Source organism: Lynx canadensis, chromosome A1, assembly GCF_007474595.2.
Source record: "Lynx canadensis isolate LIC74 chromosome A1, mLynCan4.pri.v2, whole genome shotgun sequence".
NCBI classification, from domain to species: Eukaryota; Metazoa; Chordata; class Mammalia; order Carnivora; family Felidae; genus Lynx; species Lynx canadensis.
This window is the reverse complement of record NC_044303.2, coordinates 105,844,865-105,868,834: the sequence shown is the minus strand read 5'-3', so window position 1 is coordinate 105,868,834 and position 23,970 is coordinate 105,844,865. Positions and strand designations below refer to the sequence as shown.

Below are 23,970 nucleotides of genomic sequence, written 5' to 3'. Positions count from 1 at the left end.
TTCGAACCTGATGTCGGGCTCTGTGCTGATGGATCAGAGCCTGGAGCCTGCTTCACATTCTGTGTCTCCCTCTCTCTCTGCCCCTCCCCAACTCTGTCTCTCTGTCTCCCAAAAAAAAACATTTAAAAAAATTTTTTTAAGCCCATCTTCTTTTGGCATCCTCAGTAATCACACCTGTCCTCCCTGTCCTTGCGTTAATTTTTAACCTCTATGATCCCGCCACTCTGAAATGCATTATTTTTCTTCACCGGTGCACTTTATCTCTTTTCTTTCCATTGATGCCACTTCTTTAACGTTAGAATTTCTATACAAGCTTCAAGGATGAGAATTTCTATACAAGCCTCAAAGCCACCTCCCCCAAAATACCAATTTTTAGCAGAGAATGTAGATACAGTGCTCTGTATAATTCTTATGAGACAGGCCCTGTTCTCAGCACTTGGCAAATAGTGATTCACTTAATCCTCCCAGGTGGGTTGTGCTCTACTCCCCATTTTACAGCGATGGTGATTGAGGCACAGAGAAATGAAATGATTTTCCCAAGCCTCTTCATCTGGTAGGTGATAAAACTAGCACTGGTACCTAGGTATCTGGTTCTGGAGTCCACACTCTACACCACTGTCCAGCTCTTATCACATCACAGCTGCCAAAACATGCCCCTCCTCTGCCGACCAGTTTATTCCATGTTCTTCATGTGGTTCTAGCTATCAGTGTCTAGATCCTGATAGATTGTAAGAGAATTAAGATGCACATCGTTAACTGTCTAATTGAATCACTGAATTTTGTGAAGAATTTTGTTTGAGGAGCATCTGGGTGGCTCAGTTAGGCTTCTGACTCCTTGATTTCGGCTCAGGTCATGATCTCACTGTTCCCGAGTTGGAGCCCCACATAGGGCTCTGCGCTGAACCTCCTTCTCTTTCTGCCCCTCCCCTGCTTTCGTTCTGTCCCTCTCTCTCTCTCTCTCAAAATAAAACTTAAAAAAAGAAGAATTTTGTTTACAAGGAAGTACTTATATATTTTTTTCAGTATTGCCTGCAATTAGGGAAATAGAGAAAGCCCCAGTGCCGAGAGAAAGCATCTGACTTTCTGAGACTGAGACACCCCCGAGAGAGCATGTACAAGTTATCACTGGTAAATCTTGTGATAGAAAAGCTTCAGAATTAAAATTCCTCCAAGTAGATGCCAGCAAAAGCATTTTTTCCTAAAAACATACTTGTGACCAAAAAATTTTTAAGTACGTCATGTTTTCTCAATTATATTTTATAGACATGACTTCTCTATTAAAAAATGTCAGTGATAGGCATGGGATATTTCTCAGAAAATCTTTTTGATCATGTAAACACCGCTGTTGAAGATTCTTATTTACTGTAGTATGTAAAGAGCAACAAACACAAATATATTTTATTTTTATTTTGAAAAGCGTATCACTTGCCTCTTCACATCTGAATGTGACCAAAAAAACATATGCTGGGGCATAGTTCACGGCCCTGCCATGTGTATGCGCTCTCTGGCTCAAGGTTCGTTGGCCGCGTCTGCCTCGGAGGCCGGCTGGGTGCTCTGTGGTCGCCCAGCCACCCCTGCTCACAGGCAGCAGCCCCAACATACTCCCACCGCAGTGGGCGAGGGCTAGTGTCTCAGAACCGTCACACTGTCACTTGGCTCCCGGGACTTCAGTCCAGGTGCCCACTGCTTCCTCACGTGCCGCCTGCCTTCTCTGGCTCATACTGCTCGTACTGTTAACCTCATCCAAGCCACAAAGAGAAATCCGCAATTCCAGAGTTCTCGCAGGCAAAGAGGCACCACCTGCCTGTTGGCTGTGACAGTTTTGACAGTTGGGGAAAGGAATGTGCCTAAGACCCTGTTGGCTGCTAGCCGACCTCCTGCAAACATACCCGCGTACTGCCGGCCCCTGACTTCTCCAGCCTCTCCAGTGGGCCACACCTTCCCTGGGAAGGCTGCACCTGTCTCCCTGTTCTTGAATACCTGCTCATCTCCTGCAATTATTTTTTAATTTCTTTTAACCCCTGTGCATTAGACATTGATGAGTGCAGGATTTCTCCCGACCTCTGTGGAAGTGGAATCTGTGTCAACACGCCTGGCAGCTTTGAGTGTGAGTGTTTCGAAGGCTACGAAAGTGGGTTCATGATGATGAAGAACTGCATGGGTAAGTGTGCCTAAGTTCTTCGCCCTGCAGCATTGAAACCAGATAGCTCGACCTTGGCTGGGCTCAGAGCTGCTAACAGCGCGCTTGGCAAGGGGCTGTGGTGAGAGAGAGAACAGATTTAAATGTCAGACAGGAAATCTGCTGCTAGATAACTCTTGGGGAGCCCCAACCTCTTGGCGCCTTAGCGGCAGTGAGACTGGGTTCTGTTTATTCATAGAATCTAAAACCAACACAGACTAACTGCTCACAAGGGATTCATTTAACACACATGACGCTGTGTGGTGACCCCAGGTTTATATTCAGCCATGCAAATCCCGTGTTATTTTCTTTATTTGTGTGTTATTACAAACTCCCTTGGTACTGCCTACCTTTTGGCCCGCTGTTTAATATTGCGTGACTCACGGGACTCCCCCACACGGGACGCAGAAGATGATCAGCCTATGATTTTTCTTTTAGTTTTATTACTGATAATGGATGGCGACGTACGGTATCTGGAGTTTAGGGTGATATGAAACAAATTGTTTATCTTTTATGAGCATGCTTGCTTCATACAAGTAAGTTTGTTGATAACTCGCTCTTTAAGAATAAAACTTAACCATTTACTTACTGGTAGTAGAAAAAGTGAGGGGAGCATTACCGCATCTCCTCTTAAAGCCGTGTCTTGTTACATTTGAGTCACACTTAACTCGAATAATAATTCTTTTTCTCCCATGCTGTGTGCGCGACTATTTTTCCCTCAGAGTTCTTTAATGGATCTCACGTTTTTACCTTTCAGACATTGACGAATGTGAACGTAACCCTCTCCTTTGTAGGGGTGGCACCTGTGTGAACACGGAGGGCAGCTTTCAGTGTGACTGCCCACTGGGACACGAGCTGTCACCGTCACGTGAGGATTGTGTGGGTGAGTCTGTCTCCACAAGCACATAAGCCAACCCAGCTCACTTGGTACTAAGATAGTAAAGATCAGGGGTCAAGTCTAACGCGTTGTCTGCGGCACGTGAAATCTTAGCTGGTTAAAAGTTGAAACTTCAGAGCCCCTCCATTGTATCTTTAGAGAGCGCCTCAGTGACACAAAGAGGCCAGCGTTGTCCTGGTTACCCCCGTTTTCATTATAAGTGCACTTGAAAGTATCTTGCGCGAAGGACCCCGTGGAAGGCCACGTGATTGCCTCCTCCAGGGAGGACAAAATAGCAAAGCGGTTGTCGGAAGGGCCTCTCCCTGGTTGTTCACCTGTGCATCCACCTGTCGTCCAGTCAGCAGAGTCCGCCCCCCATGTCTGTCGTCATGGCGTCTGCTCCTGTGTGTGTGTGAACACAAGAGCTCTCTCCTCCCCGTCTTCTCACAGAAAGCTGAGGGGCAGGAGTGATGTGAGAATGCCAGTGGCTGGTCTTGGAGCTTTACAGCCTACTGCTTTTTTTGAGTATACAGAGGCCTCTGGGCTTACCGGGCTATAGATACTGGCTTTAAAACCTTCATGTAGCCAGGAAGCATTTTCTTCACCAAAAATCTTTCTTGCAAGTATAAGCAAATAAAATGGTTTGAAACAGACCAGACTGCACAGCCCCATTTCAAAACGTAATTTGAGCACATCTTTCCTCTACACATTTATTTATTCATAAATCATATATGTATCGCTTTGCTAACATATTAGGTGAATCTTAAATCATACACTAAACAGACATTTTTATAGGTGAATGTAAAAAGTTTAAAAAAAATTTTTTTTAATGTTTATTTATTTTTGAGAGAGACATAGAATGTGAGTGGGTTAGGGGCAGAGAGACAGGGAGACACAGAATCCAAAGCGGGCTCCAGGCCCTTAGCTGTCGGCACGGAGCCCGATGCGGGGCTGGAACTCACAGTGTGAGATCATGACCCGAGCTGAAGTCGGACACTTAACTGACTAAGCCACCCAGGAGCCCCAGGAATTTAAAAAGTTTTAAATATTTTTATTTCATTTTAATGGTGGTACTAAAATTTTTTAAAACATGATTACGGGAATATTTGTTCATCATTGTGATGCAGTGAATCAGAGATCTGTTTCTGTGTTCAGTTTATTTTGTTAGTTTTTGTGGATCCTATAGCTGGAAAAAGTACCCCTCAAGGGAATATTGTATAATATAAGATGCATATTTTTGCACACTTAATAAAACATGCATTTAATGATCATAGATTTAAATCCATATGTCACATAGTCTTCTTGGTGATTTTGAGGATTTGGAATGAAGGTCTTGTTTTACCTCATTGTATTGTCATTATTTTTACCTTATATTGTGTGTCACAAGCAGTTTGTATGAGGAAATCTTCCATTCTATCATTTTTCTTGCTGTTCTCTTACAACTGCATTAATAGTAATACTTTATTCCACAGACGTTTGCAGAAGTTTTTATTAGGCGCCTGTGTTTCCTATAAGGGTTAGTTTATTTTAAAGTAGGTGATACAGATCCACCTGTGAAGGCACACTAAACACACAAACTAGTGAGGGCCCTGGTATCAGCCTCTGTGACTTGTGGGATCAGCCATCTTCCCTCGGGATACTTGACGTCATTGAGGCTCCTCTTGGCCATCTAATAAAGAGCAGGTGAGCATGCCAGTGTAAATTCGTATATTAAATATTAGTAACTTTTATGTCTGGCATGTGCTAAATGTACATGGTCCAACATTCACTATCCACATGTGACCACTTAAATTTAATTAAAATTTGGTAACATGAAAAATTCAATTCCTGGTGCACCCGGCTGGCTCAATCAGTTTTGATCTTGGGGTCGTGAGTTCAAGCCCCACAGGGGGCGAAGAGCTTACTTTTAAAAAATTAAATTAAAATTAAATTGAAAAAATGAATTTCATTCATTCTGTTCATGTTTGAAATGCTCTGTAGCAGATACATATTGGGATAGCAGAGATACAGAGTTTTACTTACAGTACAGTTTTAGATAGAAATAATAGAAACGTAGATTCCAGCATCTTCTTTGAACACCCCAGGAAATCATCTTACTTCCCCCTGAAGAACACAAACCCCATGGGGTGCCTGGGTGGTTCATTCGGTTGGGCGTTTGACTTCGGCTCAGGTCATGATCTCGCAGTTTGTGAGTTCGAGCCCTGCGTCAGGCTCTGTGCTGACAGCTCAGAGCCTGGAGCCTGCTTCAGATCCTCTGCCTCCTCTCTCTGCCCTTCCCCCACTCATTCTCCCTCTCTCTCTCTCTGTCTCTCTCTCTACCTCTCTCTCTCTCTCTTTTTCTCTCCCTCTCTCAAAAATAAATAAACATTGGAGCACCTGGGTGCCTCACCCGGTTGAGCATCTGACTTTGGCACAGATCAAAATTTCACAGCTGATGGGTTCGAGCCCAGCCTCGGGCTCTGGGCTGACAGCTCAGAGCCTGGAGCCTGCTTCAGATTCTGTGTCCTTCTCTTGCTCTGCCCCTCCCCCGCTCACACAGACTCTCTCTCTCTCTCTCCCTCTCTCTCTCTCTCTCTCTCTCTCTCAAGAATAAACATTAAGAAAAATTAAAAAAATAAATAAACATTAAAAAATTTTTAAATAAAAATTACAACAACAAAAAAAGAACACACACCCCTTTGGAGACCGATGCTTCCATGCAACATTTCTTGATACTTTTAAGTGATGTGGTTATTGCAAAAACATTAATTCTGTGTATCTTTTTACAGATATAAATGAATGTTCCCTGAGTGACAATCTCTGTAGAAATGGAAAGTGTGTGAACATGATTGGAACCTATCAGTGTTCCTGTAACCCCGGATACCAGGCCACACCAGACCGACAGGGCTGTACAGGTGCGGGTCAGCCAAGTGGGTCTGGAACTTGTATTTTCCAAATCAGCCTAGGACACCTTCTGGCACTGAATATATTGTAATGAAGCCAGTGGAAGTTCTATGTCCTAAACGTGAATCTAAGCATGGGGACCGGTCTGTAAGATGCCATTGTCTTTATGGCTTTGCAGAGGAATCCCTAGTTTTATCACAGAAAACGCCGTAAATTCCATAGCTACAATACTTCTGAGTTCTTTAATCTTAGGCTACTGGGGCTAAAGGCCAAATGGAATGATGTCCAAAAGGAAGTAGAAAGAGCTAAGAAAGACCAATGGTAAAACAATAAACCCAACACAGTAATGGGGAGAAAATTCCAAAGCCATTTAAGCGTTATCTGTTTAAAGAAAAGAAGAAAAATTCCCTTTTTTTTCTTTCTTTTTGTTTTTTTGTTTAAGGAAGTAGACTTGACAGAGTAATGTGGTTGCAATGTTATTTTCACAGATATTGACGAATGTATGATCATGAATGGAGGCTGTGACACCCGGTGCACTAATTCAGAAGGCAGCTATGAGTGCAGCTGCAGCGAGGGGTATGCCCTGATGCCAGATGGGAGGTCCTGCGCAGGTACAGAAAGGAAAATATGGAGGCTTTGTACAGCTCATTGATTTTATCTTACAAATCTCACTCCAGGCACTCTGACTGGATCTGGATGGGGAAAAAAATATATACGCGAGCTTAATAAAAGTCTTTCTTGTTTTTATTTAATGCCAATTTTCTGTCATCAGATATTGACGAATGTGAAAATAATCCTGATATCTGTGATGGGGGGCAGTGTACCAACATTCCTGGAGAGTATCGCTGTCTCTGCTATGATGGCTTCATGGCTTCAATGGACATGAAAACATGCATTGGTGGGTACCATAAAAATGGGATAAATCCCATGCACACATTTGCATGCACACACGTGCACATTTGTGCACACACAAACATGTGAGGGAACAGTTTTTTCAGTTATTTTAAAATTCAAGCCACCATATTTACAAGATGCGAAAGCTGAAATGGAAGAATTATTTGGAAATAATTTTAGAAAATAATACTGTGTCTTGCACATAGATTACATTTTAGCTTTTATCTCTTTATTTCAATATTACACTCTTCAGTATAAAAGAGAGCTTTTGAATTCCTCGGATGAACAAATACTAACCGAAGTACTGAAAATACGTTTTCTAGATGTGAATGAGTGTGAGTTGAACTCAAACATCTGCATGTTTGGGGAGTGTGAGAACACCAAGGGATCCTTCATTTGCCACTGTCAGCTGGGTTATTCCGTGAAGAAGGGGACCACAGGATGCACAGGTAGGTCTCAAACTTATACCCTCTTGTGCTCTGGCTCCTCCTGTTTGAGAGGCCAACTTGACCATCATTTGTCCCTTTGCCTCTGTTGGACCATGACGGCACCAGGTCATGACTGGGTCGTGAGCACCTGCCCCAGGGCATGTGTGATGATGGGTTTGTGTCCTCTCTGGTCACACACGAAGTGGGGGTGTGGGCCTGCATTCTAGTCCCGAGCATCGCCCACATGGCTGTTTGCTCTTGCAGCATCATTCAGTTTCGTAGGAGGAGTGTGGCCCAGACACTTGTCAGGACATAGCACCACGGACCATCCCAGTCGCTTGTTTTTGCAATTCTTCTAACTGGACAAAAATTCATGTGGATTTCTGGTTACACCCTTCTCCTTCCTTCCTTCTGCACCATCCTTTCCTCTCTTTTTACCTCTTCTCTTTCTGTTTGCTTTTGCCCTCTCTTCCCTTAGCCCCAGTTGACTTTCCCTCTTCTCTTTTCACTTTCTGTCTTTGCTCACCTCATGCACTTTATCTCTTGCTTCCTTTCTCTGTTAAATATGTTTTGGCCTTCTGCATAAAATGGGCGAGGAAGTCCCAAGTCAGTGCTTTGGACTAGGCCTTCCTCATTGTTCAGTTTAAGACCCTCGTCAGGCATTTTGCTCAAGGCAGGTGGTGGGTGGCTTGGACTGCAGCCTGGCTCTTAAGCTGACACCTCCAGGAACAGGTGAGCGAGGAAGACGGGGTGCTCTGGGTGTTCAGTGCTATGAAGGTCGATGCAAAGCCAATAGTTCTGTGTGTGTGTGTGTGTGTGTGTGTGTGTGTGTGTGTGTATTTACATGTGTGATTTCAGCATCTACAACATGTAATCATTGAGCTGGATAGAAAAGATTATTATTTCTATTCTAGAAAGCTCTGAAGAACCAAAGCTACAGAGTTTATACACACAAATGTGTGTGTACACATGCATAATATGTAGACATTTATTTGTATGTATACATGTGTATGTGTGTGTATATACATACTATTTATTTTCCGGATGGAATCTCCAGTGAATATTTTCACATATTTGCAAATAAATAGATGAATACACACTAAAATGATAATTTTCAAAAACTCTATACTACAGTGTATTGATTCTAAAAATGACAGGAATGCACTATTATTTTAAAAGTCAGGCTTCTTTTAATCTTTATGAAACACATGTAACAAATATGAATAGGAAACAGTAGGAGAGTCTCACTTTGGAAATACGATTTCTCCTGACATCTGTAACCATGCCTTCTGCATGGACTTTTGTCTGGGCCCAGGCAGCGACGTGGAGAGGGCCTGACACACATATCTGCCTGGGGGCAGTATCCCTGTCTTACCAGAAAATGGCTCCAGGAAAAGACCTCTTTGACTTGCACCATGAACTTCCGAATCTTGTTGGAGGCTACAAAAATTAAAAGTAAAAATGATGTTAATGTTTATTTTTTTTCTGTATCGTTTTAGCTATTTCCATATTGACTTTAAAATGTTACCTGTGCAGAATTACACTTGGAAGTAGAATTAATTAGCCTTGTGTTTAATCTTCATCATATTAACTGTCGCTTCTCAGATGTGGACGAGTGTGAAATTGGTGCCCACAACTGTGACATGCATGCCTCCTGTCTCAACGTCCCGGGAAGCTTCAGGTGTAGCTGCAGAGAAGGCTGGGTTGGAAATGGCATCAAATGTATTGGTGAGTTTGCAAACGTGAACATGCTTTGCTAAGGCATGCAATTCTTAGAGGCTCTTCTTTGCATGGTTGTTAGCCCACATACTGGTATAGGGGCATACTCTTCCTTTCCTGTGTTCTCTTGAAAATTCAAAGACTATCTTCAGTTGTAAGGTAATTCCTGCCTAAGAGTTTCTTTTATCCTTGGAATAAATTATCAAGCCACAGCAGTCTGCCTTGGCACTCTGCTTTTTAATGTGTTGTTGTTCGGTAAAAATTCTGTGACGTGTAGCCAGAAATCCAAACAGATGGATGATGAAAAACGACTAATATGTTTTTCCAGTCTCAGAGAGCAATCAGTGAGACTTAGAACCCAGGGAAATACACGAAGGAAAGGAAAAGGTTTTATCAGATAACCTAAGTCTCTCTCTGCTGAATACCACCTTCTTAACAGAAAAGAGAATTCTTCTTCCAGAGAAAGCAAAAAGGTTTGCTGGTTTCTCGGAGATCTGATTCAAAGAATCAGAGGAGATTGGAGAAGCATTTGCTGTTCTCTAGGTTTTATCAGGGCTGAACTGGAGTCTGATAAGCCTTTTGTAGCTGTGAGGCAGGGGGCTGGACGTCACCCTTGGTGTCGCACAAAGGACAGCTTCACATGCCCGGAGTTTGACATGCCTTCACAACAAGGCATTTTTCCAACTGGCTAGAATTACCCAGGTCGACTTAAGATAGAAAATAAAACAAGCTGAAGTGACCTCCCCAGGATTACTCCTTAAAACCTTAGAATTCCACAGTAAGCCTTAGATCTGTTAACAGTAACATCCACTAATTTGAATATACTGTCTTAGCCATTCAGTTGTTTTATACTTGCCAAATGTTTATGAACTGACTATGGAGGTAAATGATCACACCTTCCGAATAACTGTGGTAAGTAACATTCTGTGATGGCATCATTCACTTCACTTGCTACCCACTCCTAGTCCAGCCATCACCCTGTCATTATTTGGACAGTCTTTCAGCCATATCCCCATGCCTGTTTTCTAGCCCCGTTGGCTACTGGCTCTCTCTCTCTTGTAGCCTCCATATTTTGTGCTTGTCCGTCCATCACTCTGGCCAACTACTGCAAAATACAGATGATTTAATTGCTACTTCTACTCCAGAATATCATCCAAATTCATTATCTTCTTTCCATCTCCATCTCAGTCATCCCCCTACCCTCCCTTCCTCTGTCTCTGTCTGTCTGTCTCTCTCTCTCTCCTGGATGCCAAAATAACCTGTTCTTATGTCTGCTCATTCATTCACTTGCTGGGCCCGTAATCCATTCTCCACATAGTAGCCAGAAAGACCTTATAAACCATGGATAGATCTCTTTAAAATTGTCATTTTTTTAAAAGTTTTTATTTATTTATTTTGAGAGACAGAGAAAGAGAGAGAGAGAGAAAGCAGGGGAGGGGCAGAGAGAAAGAGGGAGGTAGAGAATCCCAGGCAGGCTCAACGCTGTCAGCACAGAACCTGACACAGGGCTTAAACTCACGAACTGAGAGATCATGACCTGAGCCCAAACCAAGAGTCAGACACTCAATTGACTGAGCCACCCGCCTCTCCAATTGTCATTTAATCATTGAATTTAGGACAAATTCTGGCTTCCTTCCCGTGGTTTACAGGACCCTACAACATCTTCCCCGTACCTCTCGAGCTTCATCTTCCATCAGCCTAGCTCCTGCCTTGTGCTTTGTCACTCTGGCTTCCCTTCTCTAATTTTTTTTTAATCACATTAAGTTCTTTTCCTCCTCAGCATCTTTATAAGTGCTGTTCCCTTTGTAAGGAGTACTTTTCCCTACTTCTGTGCAGCAGGCTGACTCTGACTCATCATTCAGGCCTGAAGTTAACCAAAAACTCTTCAATGGGACCTTCTTTGTTCCTACAATCCAAATTAGATGCCCCTTTTATTTTCTCCTTGCACTTTGTAACATTTCTTCGTGTCACCTAGAACATATTTAATGTAATTTAATTTCCTGTGTCTATTGCTCCTTAATGTTTATGTATTTTGAGAGAGAAGGAGAGAATGTGTGCACACGTGAGTGGGGGAGGGGCGGAGAGAGAGGGAGAGAGAGAGAATCCCAAGTAAGTAGGCTCTGCACTGTCAGCACAGAGCTCAGTGCAGGGTTCAGTCTCACAAACTGTGAGATGGTGACCTAGCCGAAATGGAGAGTCGGATGATTAACTGTAGTATTTGTCATTTCTACTAGACTAGGCTCCGTGAGATCACGAATCTGACCTTCGTTTCCTCATCTGTAAAAGGAACTAGAAAACTCTATGCTAATTTTCCCACTCGAAATTCAGTAATTGAGTTTAGAAATTGACCTGTTTTTCATGATAAAGAAGCCAGCGATCACGTCTGTCCCCAGTGGAGTCCGAGAGAAATCTAGCACTGGTTTTCCTTTTAGCCATTAAAATTCTAGCTTATTGGGTATCTCACAAATGCTTTTATTAGTCATTTTAGCCTCTGTTTGTAGAACAAACATTTTGGATTGTGGGTCTGAGCTCTTAGAGAATTAGAACTGTGACCTTCCAGGTAAGCGAAAACAAATCACATGTGTCCACTTTACATTTAAATTAAGACGAGTGAAAATCGTTCCGCGTGTTTAGATGTTTCAGTTGCATTTCTGAACTCTCTTGCTCTGTTCCCTCGGCACACGCAGATCTGGACGAATGTTCAAATGGAACCCACCAGTGTAGCATCAATGCGCAGTGTGTTAACACGCCAGGCTCCTACCGATGTGCCTGCTCTGAAGGGTTCACTGGAGACGGCTTTACCTGTTCAGGTGGGTAAGAATCGTGAGGTGGGTCCTGGCAGAATTTTCATGGAATGTTCCATAAGCTTGCCATATTGAAGGAAAGTATAAAGGGGGCCGAAATTCCCTGTCTGTTTTTACATCTGACATACAGGTGAATGTGTATCTTTGTCTTACACTTCACACCAAGACCAGAACAATTTTTCAGTAATTCCGTTTATTACTGTCATATACTATTAATGACTGCTAATTTATTGTAGTCGTCAATTTACACATTAGTCAGAAATCCAAGCTGTCTCTGAATCCGACCCCTTGGAATCAGATTTCACCTGTGCTGCTTACTGTTTTTGTCGCCGTAAGTAAATCATGGAACCTGTGTGGCCTTAATTTCCCCATTTTCAAACAGCCGCAGTAACCATAATAGGACCATTGTTTTTTGTTTTTTGTTTTTCGCTAAATGAATGACATGTGGGAAAACTGTTCAGCATCTTAAGATACAGCATTATGTCCAGCCAATGACGGCTATTTCACGTGCTTGTCAGAATCTCCGATCGCCACATGGTATTGAAAGGAAGAAATGAAGTTAACACAAGTCAAGGATTTAGAAAAACACCTCGTAAGAGCTCAGTAAACATTACCTGCTGTTTAGCTGCTGTTCATTATGGATCCCTTGAGAATATAGCACCCACTTAAACTCCTGTGAATGACTGCTTTGTCTTGATGGACATAAAGTAGGAGACAGGTTTGCGGACATCAGTGTTCCTCAGCTGAATGTCAGTGCACACTTTAAGCCCCACGTTAAAAGACTTCTAGCTTTTTTCTTGTTTCTAATTATCGACATTAAGAACACAGACTTATCATTTCCCGTTGCTTTAAGAAAACACGCTTATGTAATCTTTAAGGCTTTAATCCTTTAAACCTTGGCTTATTGCATCTTTCTGAACATTTCTCTGCACCGGGGGATGAAGGAAAGGGCCTGGCCTTGGTGTCAGGGCCGGGGACAGATTGGCTCCCCGGGGCTCCCACCCTGCGGCTGGCCTCTCCTAGCCTCAGGTTATTCCTCTTCTGACCTGCACAGAATTGGCGTACTGAAGGAAAGCATGTGAGGCAGGCAGCCAGCAGCTACCTGCCAGATACGAGGCCCTCGGTCAACATTGCTTTCTGCCCTGCCCCCCTTTTTCCATTTTACAGAATTAAATAAATTGGCTTTCAGGTCTATGAATAATGTCCATTTACATAATTAAGACAGAAGTATTGAATATAATCGTGGTGACAAGAAAGACACTGTCCACGTGCTACTTGAACAGCCCTTCTGTGCTTGAAACATACTTGATCTAGTGGAAAAACCAAGTTCATTTACTTGAAAACATAATGTTAGAATAGATACCACTTCAGGGTTCATTTCAATGTTCTTGGTCATCTGTCAGTGATGTCGGTGTCATACTGATGCATCACGTTGGCATTAGAGGGAACTGAGACAGATCTGGGCCACACCTGCCTCCTTCCTGTTAAAGATGTGGTGATTGAATGTTAGAGTGTAGGTTCAGCAGCTCTGTTATCAAGTCTTACCCTTGTTTAGGTGAATGTGATTAAGTGTCCTCTCCTGTTAACGAGCACCTGCTGAAGCCAGCAAAACGGACTTAGCCGGGAAAAACCATGTCAAGACCTCGGGAACATAATAGAGCTGTAATTTGCTTCTCCCACAGATGTTGATGAGTGCGCAGAAAACATAAATCTCTGTGAAAACGGACAGTGCCTCAACGTCCCGGGTGCATATCGCTGCGAGTGTGAGATGGGCTTCACTCCAGCCTCCGACAGCAGGTCCTGCCAAGGTGGGTCACTGCGATTCCAACTCATTTCCAAGTTGGATCAACTACAGCACATGAAACCGCAGAAAGGGCTGGAGCGGGCCCCACCTGGAAGCAGAATACACAGCACATGCTGCACATATAAAAGTCATTCGTTTAAGCATGGATTATTTTGCCGAATGAATAATGATGAAGGCGGCTTTCATCTCTTATGAAGTTTTCCTGGCCGAGAGCCAACACTTGGAAGTTTGGCTAGTTCCTTTTTTTTTCTTTTTAACCATTTCTTTTTTTTTTTTATTACTAAATGAATGACATGTGGAAAAACTATTCAGCTTTTTAAAAATATGATCTATCTACCCCAGTCACTGCTATTTAATGTTTGTCAAAACCGCAGTAGTTCCTTTTGGGCATTTACCTTCATGTTTCGGTCTGCTGTCTGTATGTCTGGGACTGGAAGGTCTCCTCAGGGATGCCTCAAGGCCCGCACCTTTTGCCTGAGAGCAACGTGTCCTTCCCCTCAGTGATGACATCATCCCCCTTTCCTAGAAATGAGACTGGGGACTAGTGTGATCGCTCTCCAAGAAAAAGAATTTGGATTTTCTCTTAAATTAGAGGCTTAAATTAGTTCACTGTATGTATAGTTTTGGGCTGTCACTGTGTTCTTTTGGAGTACATGAAAATACACGTGAGGAGAGGAAGAAGATGAAAAACAATGAGTGAATCAGAAGGCTTGGGAAAATTAGCGATTGGTAGAAAACGCTTAACAAAGTAACTCAGGCTAAGCGCTGGGCAAAGATTATAAAAGGAAACCAGATTACAGTTTTTCACTACATTCGTGTCTAATCAAATGACCAGAAATAGCAAATACACACACACACACACACACACACACACACACACACACACACACCCCTCACCAGTAGCAACCAAACAAAACCCAATTATACCATCTAGAAATGGCTCAATTAGAGCCTGTTTCTGCCTCACTACCCGAAGTGGTGCTAAGGAAAGAAGGTGTACCTAAAAGGTCACTGCATTTTCCATAAATGTCCACCAATTTTCAGAGACTCGGAACAAGAGAACGAAGACTACCCCCTGGGGAAGATCGTACAAACTGAAAGCATTCATGCTTCCGTGTTGACCTGTTAGATTGAGCAGAGTCTAATGCATTTCATACAAGGTCACTGTAGATTGAGTCCCCTCCCCCCCCAGTCCTGGTTTCTTGTAAGTACCAAAGCCAATTAGTAGAAAATGTGAGTCAGTGTGGTTCTGGGATTACATGATGTATTGCTCACCTCCACTTGACAAGAGTTGGTGGGAAAAGGAACAAGTGAGCAGTAGCCAGATACTTTGCTAACAGAAATTTTCAAAAATTAATTCTTTGTGTGTAATAATTTCCTCCTTCATAATTCTTGTCCTTTATCTGTGGCCTTCGCCCTTTCAGACCTTCCCTGAGGTGAGGCTGGACACTGTGTATTTACTGCACTTCCCTCACGTGTTGGTTTTTCACAGTCTATCATTGCTAGGGAGGGAAATGCCAGCTGCCAGGGCAAGGAGAGTGGCTCACAAGGAGTTCATCTTCGGTGACACCCTGCTCCTCTTTGCTAAACGCCAGGTTTTGAGATCCCAAAAATGTTATTCCATGGTTCTGCCTGTTTCTCCTTGAAGTTGTCTTATCCCTGTCTCTAACATCTGTCTCATCTGCACAGTTTCTCCCGAATTCAGTAATTTAATTTATTCAGGTCTTCTTATTTGATTATAAATATATGCCGCTCTGAAGTGACCCTCTGATCACTATTTTCTCCTCAGCATCTACTTCTCACCACAGAACAATTCCCAGTCTCAGAATTGCTGTAGAGTCCAAGCACTTGGTGCAGTTGGCTCTTTCTCAATATACTCCACCAAAATGGGAGAATATAAAACCTGGAGAAAGCTCCTCAGGAACAGCTTAGGATTCTGTCAGTGGAGTAAACATGGATGTACACCATTTGGTATCATGTGTGAAGACAGAGCAGAGGCCAGGTTCATTAGCAGAGGGCACATAGAGCCCAGGGCAGCTCTTCTCATTTTTGTCCCCACTCCTGTTCCGCCTTAGGAAAGTTTGGGCTAACAGAATAGCAGCTCTAATGAAACTTGTGCCCCAGCCTGTCTTCCAAGTAATGCCCAGATAAAGATGGGGAGGGGATATCAAAATACTCCATCTAAAGTGTATTAGTGTATAAAACTCCTAGAAGAGCTGACCAAGCAGTGCATGCACAGTTTGAAAATACGTGATATGAACTATGCAGGCATCCTGTGGAAGAACAGTGAAAGAACACACAAAAGGTAAAGAACCAACCCAGAGTCGAAGAACACTATCCGGGGAAAGAAAGCACATTTCCCACAGGTGCCTTGTGCCACGGACGACCTTGATACAAACACAAATGTGTGTGAACACGTTTGAAGAGATTATGAATTTTTTTTAATGTTCATTTATTTTTGAGAGAGACAGAGTGTGAGCGGGGCGGTGGCGGGTGGGCAGAGGGAAAGGGGGGGACAGAATCTGAAGCAGGCTCCAGGTTCTGAGCTGTCAGTACAGAGCCCAACATGGGGCTAGAATTCACAAACCATGAGATCATGACCTGAGCCAAAGTCAGATGCTCAACCAACTGAGCCACCCAGGCGCCCGACATTCGAAGAGATTATGAAAATAAGAGGAGACAAAAGGAAAGTGCAGAAGTATGGGAAACAAAAGAAGCGGGTACCACCACAGCAAAATTGGAGAACTATTGAATAGAGATGTCAGAGAACAGAAAAGGTTGAGATGAAAGCATAATTACTACTAGCATAGAGAATGGGCAAAAATAGGCGAACAAAAACATAGGAACATGAAAGGAGGAAGACGTTAACGTGATTCGAGAAAAGACCAGGGCCATAAACAAGTGTAATTGGTGTCCAGGAGGTAGAGAGCTCAAAATAAATAGAGAACAGTACCAAACAGCCACACATTTTCTTGAGATGGAAGAAAGGACTTAGCCTTATTACTTTGGTTGACTTAAGTTTTAGAGAAGGATAAGGAACCTTCAGGCTCTAAACAGAGAAGGAAAGTCAGGAACAAAACAGAATCATTCGATACTGAAAGACGTTAGAACAATGTCCACAGAGTTCTGAGGTCACATGTGACTGGAGGATATTCCACGTCAGCAGTCAGTCAGTTATAAAGTCACGGGGCGTATTGTCACGTAGGAAATTAATGTAGAGAGAAAACACCTGTGGGCCCTCCCTTCTTGGGGGGAAAAACCTTATCAGCAATGCAACACCATCAATTGAGAAATAAATGTAAGAGTTGCAGTGAAAACCTTACTCCATTAAGAATCAATATTAATTACTTTAGGGATTATGGTAAATGCCATAAACATTTAAAAAGTGAAAGTTAAATAACAAAAATGAGTTGGAAGCGAATGCAAATGCTCATTTTCTTACCATTCCTAGCATGGAATCCGTTAATACTGTTTAGAAACTATATTTGAAATTTAACATAAAGGGAAAAGAGGATCAATTTTTAGTGTGTTTCAACAATTCTTAACATTGGAAAGTATTTGAGGAACTGTCGAGATACGTACAAATTGATTTTATGCATAGAAACTCAGCTTCAGTCTGTGAATATGCATGGAGAAGTATTTGGAATAATATTGATCAATCATAATTCTGGGTGGATGGATTTCTGAGTGATTTTCTGCTTTTGCTGCTTTATTTTCTGTGTTGTTTCTGTCCTCCCGATTTGCTACTAGAACTTTTCTGTATTGTTGACATTTGAGTATGCTTTAATTTTAAAAAAAGGCAGTTCTCTAAAATACCTTATTTTTCACTTGGGTAAATGTAAGTATCACACAATTATTACATTAGTTAAATGAAAGTTATTTCTAATAAAGGTCATTTAGAAGTCAAATAAATCTGAAGAGGGCTGACAATACAATTCCATTTTCATTTCTAGAGGAACACAGTTCAGTTATCAACTAGTTAAATGAGTCTTTTTTATTCATTTGTGTAAAGAGAGTAACTTTGTTTATAGCCTCAACACAAGAAAAGACACATTTATACGCCATTTGGTCTTTACAAATTTTTTAACATGTATTTTGAGATGGTACACACACCGGAGAGCATGAGTGCACAGGTGGGGGAGGGGCAGAGAAAGGGAGACAGGATTCAAAGTAGGCTCCATTCCTTGTGCACAGAGCCCAGTGTGGGGCTCCAACTCACGAACTGTGAGATCACGAACTGAGCCAACACCAAGAGTCGGCTGCTTAACCAGCTGAGCCACCCAGGTGCCCCTATGTGTCAGTTGATCTTTTAAACACAGTTTGAACAAAACTTGAAATCTAATATAGTTAAAACTTACCATTTTTTAACTATCAGGAATGACCAGCAGACCTTTTTTAACTTAAGGTCTGTCTCTCGACCTCATCTTAGCATGACTGGTCTAGTCTAGCCTAGAATGACATACCTGCTTTACATTCTCAGAAAATGAGGTCATTTGTGTACAAAAATGTCCAACCTTTTCCTAGGAGTAGAAATACAGAATATTTCTACAGCTGTACACACACATACATGCCTTCATTTTCATATGAATGAGGAAGGGTGACTTCTTTTTTGACTTTGAGTTAAAGCTTCATGGAAGAGTTTCATAAATTTATGACTTCAATGGAGACATTTTAATGAAATTTCTGAGAATGTAGGACAATGGGTGATCTTAATACAGTCTATTAGAAAAAAAATATTTCCCTGGCTAACACTGAGTTTATGATAACAGATTAGATGACAGGATAATAAAAGTTTTTAAGAAGTTAAACTTGAATACTTTAAATGATATCTTTAAATTTAAAATATTATGTTATATACTTTGTATGTTGTGGATGTTTATAAAACATCTCTGTATTAAATTATTAAAATGTTGGAATTTGTTTTTATGTTTAATTTTTTACAATCCTTTGATATGTTTGTATGTAGTTTATTTTTATGACTCAGGCCAACTCTTCTTTTTTAAGTATATTATAACCCAAGATAGCTAAAATGCTCAGTAAAATAAAATATTTCTTTTTGGTCTTGGTTCCATAGATAAACATTAGTCGTTGGCCATTTATGTGGTCTGCCGAGTCAAAAAACAGAAAATTTTTTACTGCAAAACAACATCTGGGGAGATAGAAAAATTTATTAACATTATGTACATTAAATCAAAATGTCTTTGTAAATGAGAGACTACTGTTTTTTTATCTTCAGATATTGATGAATGCTCCTTCCAAAATATTTGTGTGTTTGGAACATGTAATAATTTGCCTGGAATGTTTCATTGTATCTGTGATGATGGTTATGAATTGGACAGAACCGGAGGAAACTGTACAGGTACTGCAAGCTAAGGGCTTGATTGTGTTCGGATTAGTTGAGATGAATGTTTTGTGCTAAGTATACAAATTCCTGAAGTTTCTGCTTAGCTTTCTATATACCTTGTGTTATGCAGCTTTTGGAAAAAGAAATTTACATTATGACACATTTATTTTTAACTATGGAATTGATACATTTTTAATATAAGCAACTTAATATTAAATATCTGACATGAAACTAGGAAACTTTCTTTGTATAAATGTGTGTATGTATATACATATACATATGTAATTTTAGTTAAGCAGATGGTAATGTGTTTTTTCTTCTTCAGAATTCCAATATTTAATTATTATTCAAGATATTAAGATATTAAATGATACTGTTATGAATATCGTGTGGTTGGTATTACATGTTGTAGGTATATACAAGGATTTGATCTGTATTTCATTGTGCTGAGGCTTTCCCAAAGATCTTTAATAATTTGCAGTGATTCCACCAAATTCTTTGAAATAGAAGCATGCACAGAGAAAGTAAAGATGCTAATGTGGACATTTTAAATGGTTTTCCTAGATATTGATGAATGTGCAGATCCCATAAACTGCGTCAACGGCCTGTGTGTCAACACTCCTGGTCGCTACGAGTGTAACTGCCCCCCTGATTTCCAGCTGAACCCCACTGGTGTGGGTTGTGTTGGTAAGTGAAGGAGATACGAAACAAACAGAATTATACAGAGTTAAATACTCAGACTTTCTTGGTAGTGCACTGTGATGAGTACTTGCTACAATTAGTTTGAAAACAAAAGAGTCCATTAAGAAGCTCCAGGTTACCAATAGATAAGGTCACTTTTGTCGTGTTTATCTTCCAATAGTATTTTTAAAACAGGAATTTTTGAGCTACCTGCTCCAACCTCCTCCTGCTTTCACAGACTTGAGAACCAGGACCCCAGGAGGTGCAATAACTTCCCTGGGATCTCAGGGCTTGGAAGGGCAGAGCTGAGGCAGTGTTGAGAGTTGCCTGGCTCCCTGCCCAGTGCATTAGCCAGGACAAAGGGCAGAGTCATTGGAATCTCTGTTTCTCCTTCCCATGAGAAGGGCCATGAAAGGAAATAAATGAAGTGAAGAGAAGAGAGGAGTTGGAGCTGGATGTCATGAGCACCACCACTGGAGTAAAGCAGGTTGAAGGGAAGGAAGGCAGTCACGAAGGTTTCTGAGTCTCTCATCAACTTTCCTGACGTCTCTGATCAGAAGATAATTGTCTACCTTTTGCTGCCTGCTCTATTTCAGCATCTCAGTGAACATTTACCTAGAGGAGTAAATGACCTGGGGAATTGCCTGAGAGAATACCAAAGAAAAAGGCTAAGTCCTTGCTTTAGTAGAAGTCTACCTGCTGTTTTCAGTGTCCAATGATTATACATAATCATTTAGTTATGATTTATGGATACCCCAAGTTCTGACATTTTAATTCAAAGTCATTCATTTAATAAATATTGAGTGCCTCTATTCCAGCTGCTAGAACTACAACACGAACAGAGTGAGCACGTTCTCTGCTCTCGTGTTAATGTCCTTGTGTCAGGGAGACAGATAAAAGCAGAAGCACTTCCTGACACTGGTGGCTGTTGGAGAAGAAGGGTTGTGTTATGTTGGGATGGGGCAGATCCATGAAGGAAGGAGCAAGCCAGTTGCAGCTTGGAGAGGAGAAGCCTCCGAAGGACAGGAACAGCCGGTGCACAGGGCTGTGGGAGGGCAGTGCTGGCATTGGAGACATAGCAGCAAAGGTGTATATAGTAAGAGGAGGGTGAGTGGGGATGAGCGTGGGCACAGTTTCAGGACAGGAGTCAGAGAAGGAGCAATAGCCCAGATCACAAAGTGGCTCTCATCCCTAGCTGCAGAGTAACATCCCATTTGGAACCTTAAAAATATGACGATGGTGCTCCATGCCCAGAAATTGAGTCACTGGGGACTCAGTATCGCTTAAAAGCTTTGTTGGAACAAAGGCTGTGAACAGGCAACTGATAAAAGGAGAACTCCAGGGGTGCCTGGGTGGCTCAGTGGGTCAGGTGTCTGACTCTTGATTTCAGCTTAGATCATGATCTCACAGTTCATGGGTTCGAGCCCTGCTTTGGACTCCACACTGACAGCACAGAGCATGCCTGGGATTCTCTCTCTCCCTCTCTCCCTCCCTCCCTCCCTCCTCTCTTTGCCCCCCTTCTCTCTCTCTCTCTCTCTCTCTCTCTCTCTCTCTCTCTCTCTCTCAAAAATAAATAAACTTAAAAAGAGAGGGCTTCAAAAGTGAACAAACATAAGCAAATGCCCAAAACCATTAGTAATAAGAAAAGAAATCAAAACAATTATATAACTCTAACTTGGTAACACTGGCAAAACTTCGGAAACTTGGATAATATAAAGTGTTGGCAGGAACATGGACCTTAAGGAGCCTTCTGTTCTACTGTTAGAAGTGGAGACCAAGGTATCCTTGCAGAGAATTTTTTTGAATAACAGCACCCAGATTAACCCTTCAGATATAATCAACTTAGATTTTAATTTTGTTTTTAGAGCAGTTTCTAACTCTTTGTATGGATTGATGCTTCATGGCCTTATTTTTTTTCTTAGAGGTCTTCCAAAGAACAGAGACTCATTCTGTCTCACAAGTACCATAATGGTCCATTGGACCCTCTTGTAAGTCTAAGATACATTATGAGATATTAGTGATCTTATTTTTCCTTTGTCTTAAAATGTTTTGCCATTTTATTATTTTAGGTTTATTTCATCATTACTCATCAGTTAGGTGCAGTGATGCTCAAAACAAAGATGAATTTACACTAAAGTGATAACCATGCCATCACCTAGAAGGATTGACACAATAGTGAAATAAAACGTCAAACACTCCTCCAATTTTCTTACTGTGTTGCCCAGGGGATGGCATTATCTTTTGAGAAGGTATAAAAGAAAGCTAGAGACACTCTATTTGGAATCTTCTTGAAGCATGTATTGAACACAGTTGAGAGTTGATAAGTGTTTCACTTTATGACAAAGAGAAGAAAATTGAATGTGGAAAATGTTTCCCAACTGTCAGGTGGATCAGTTATGAATACAACACAGATTACAGTCTAGATTCCAAAGGTGATGGTGAAATTGATCATAGAAGCAAAATGCTAGGCTGTGAGTCTTCAGAGGCTCGTATCCTAGATGAGATTTTTTTTCCAGTTCAGGAATCAAAAGAGTGAGTAATAGATTTTTTTAGATAGAGGAAATATACTATTCTCATGTCTTAGTCAATAGGGAAAACTTCAACATGCCACATTTTACAAGTACCTGAATCATCCAAGGTCCCTATATTCTTTTAGACACCAAGTTTAATTGATTAGGTTCTTAAGGGGACTAACAATGAAGGCAGGTGTTTCAACAAAGGATATTGAAATACGGTATGTAAAAATAAAAATCATTGGATTGACTACTCTAGCTGGTGTTGATAAATCTGAAAATGAAAATGTTTTTATTTGTGGAGCAAAGAAATGAGCTGTCCTTTCCTCATCAAAAAAAGGAGCTGTCCCAGTTTTCAAAAGTGTCTTTAGGCATTGTGTTTTAAATGATGCAAGGAAAAGAAGAACAAGAAGTAATGATAAGCTAGAAGCTATTACAGATGTGTTTGAAATGTGGAATCAGTTTTTTTACAAAATGGATTTGTTACAGGTTCATGCATGGCAGCCAGTGGGCAGTTAGTTGCATTCACAGGACTGTTTCAGGCATACATCTTTCCAAAACCAAGAAAATATGGAATAAAAATTTGAGTTAGGATTAAATTCTTATTAGAATTTCTGGTCAAGTTGTTCCACTGTGCCTTTTTTTCTGTACATTATTTTCAAAGTTACTTGTAGAAAGTTGAAAGATGCTTGGGGCACCTGGTGGCTCAGTTGGTTGGGTGTCTGACTTCAGCTCAGGTCACGATCTCACAGTCTGTGAGTTTGAGCCCCGCATCGGCTCTGTGCTGGCCGCTCGGAGCCTGGAGCCTGCTTCGGATTCTGTGTTTCCCTCTCTCTCTGCCCCTCCCCTGCTCATGCTCTGTCTCTGTCTCAAAAATAAATAAAAACATTAAAAAAGTTTAAAAAAAATTGAAAGATACAGATGGTAAATGACAGTGACTCTGTTCCTGATACTGAAGGCTTAGAATATGGAAACACTGTGAACCAGCAATTTGTGTCCTGGTGCTAGACAGCAACAAAAGTAACTCAGAGGCCCATCCAGAGACCTGGGTAAACATGTTCACTGCCACAGTACTTGTGGTAGCAGGGACCTAGAAACCATTTCTGAAGAGTAGATAGATTTTTTAAAAATGACACTTGAACACCGTAGAGTTGACAGATGGAATGTAATAAAAATGGAATGAGGTATGTGACAAAATACCATTTGTGTAAATTTAAGATGTGCTCAAGGAAACAAAAGTACTCCCTTTGCAAGAACTCAGACAAAAAGATACCATTAAACACAGTCAGATGGCTGAGTAGGGGATGTGGAAGGGGAGTGGAAAAGAAGGATAAAAGAGAATGGGAGGGATGAATGAATGCAAACCTAGTAAGAGCAGAACCATGAGTTAGCTTGTATCTCTGCACCTGATTCAGCAACAACAACAAAATGAGAAAAATAAAAATAAATAATAAGAGGCTGCCCAATTGACTCTCGTGTGCAGCCAGGGATGAAATCTACATCGTAGACCATGGTAAGGACGTGAGATTATGCTGATTGAGAAGGGGAGCCATCGGAAGTCCTTCTGAAGGGTTGCTCTGGGTATGGTGGGGAAAGTGGACCGTCGTTGGGTCAAGGACTGAAATCAAGAGATGACATAGGAGACCTTTGCAGTGGTCCAGGAGCGGCGGTGGTGGCTTGGTTCAAGTTGTAGAGATGGAGGCAGTGGTGAGTAGTCAGACTCCAGACAGATTTTGAAGGTAGAAGTGACAGACTTTAGGGGCACCTGGGTGGCTCAGTCAGTTGGGCATCCGACTTCAGCTCAGGTCGTGATCTCACACTCTGTGAATTCGAGACCCACATCG

The 23,970-nt window shown here is 41.6% G+C and overlaps 1 protein-coding gene across 1 annotated transcript in view; it reads left to right on the top strand.

Moving 5' to 3' along the window:
- FBN2 (fibrillin 2) overlaps positions 1 to 23,970 on the top strand; it is a 255,055-nt gene that overhangs the window by 181,272 nt on the left and 49,813 nt on the right. The window contains exons 26-36 of the mRNA XM_030317707.2: positions 2,033 to 2,161; positions 2,937 to 3,062; positions 5,825 to 5,950; positions 6,428 to 6,550; positions 6,712 to 6,837; positions 7,157 to 7,282; positions 8,867 to 8,989; positions 11,668 to 11,790; positions 13,467 to 13,592; positions 18,825 to 18,947; positions 19,497 to 19,619. Of these exons, the coding sequence (XP_030173567.2) occupies positions 2,033 to 2,161; positions 2,937 to 3,062; positions 5,825 to 5,950; positions 6,428 to 6,550; positions 6,712 to 6,837; positions 7,157 to 7,282; positions 8,867 to 8,989; positions 11,668 to 11,790; positions 13,467 to 13,592; positions 18,825 to 18,947; positions 19,497 to 19,619 (1,374 nt within the window). The remainder of the gene's footprint in view (positions 1 to 2,032; positions 2,162 to 2,936; positions 3,063 to 5,824; positions 5,951 to 6,427; positions 6,551 to 6,711; positions 6,838 to 7,156; positions 7,283 to 8,866; positions 8,990 to 11,667; positions 11,791 to 13,466; positions 13,593 to 18,824; positions 18,948 to 19,496; positions 19,620 to 23,970) is intronic.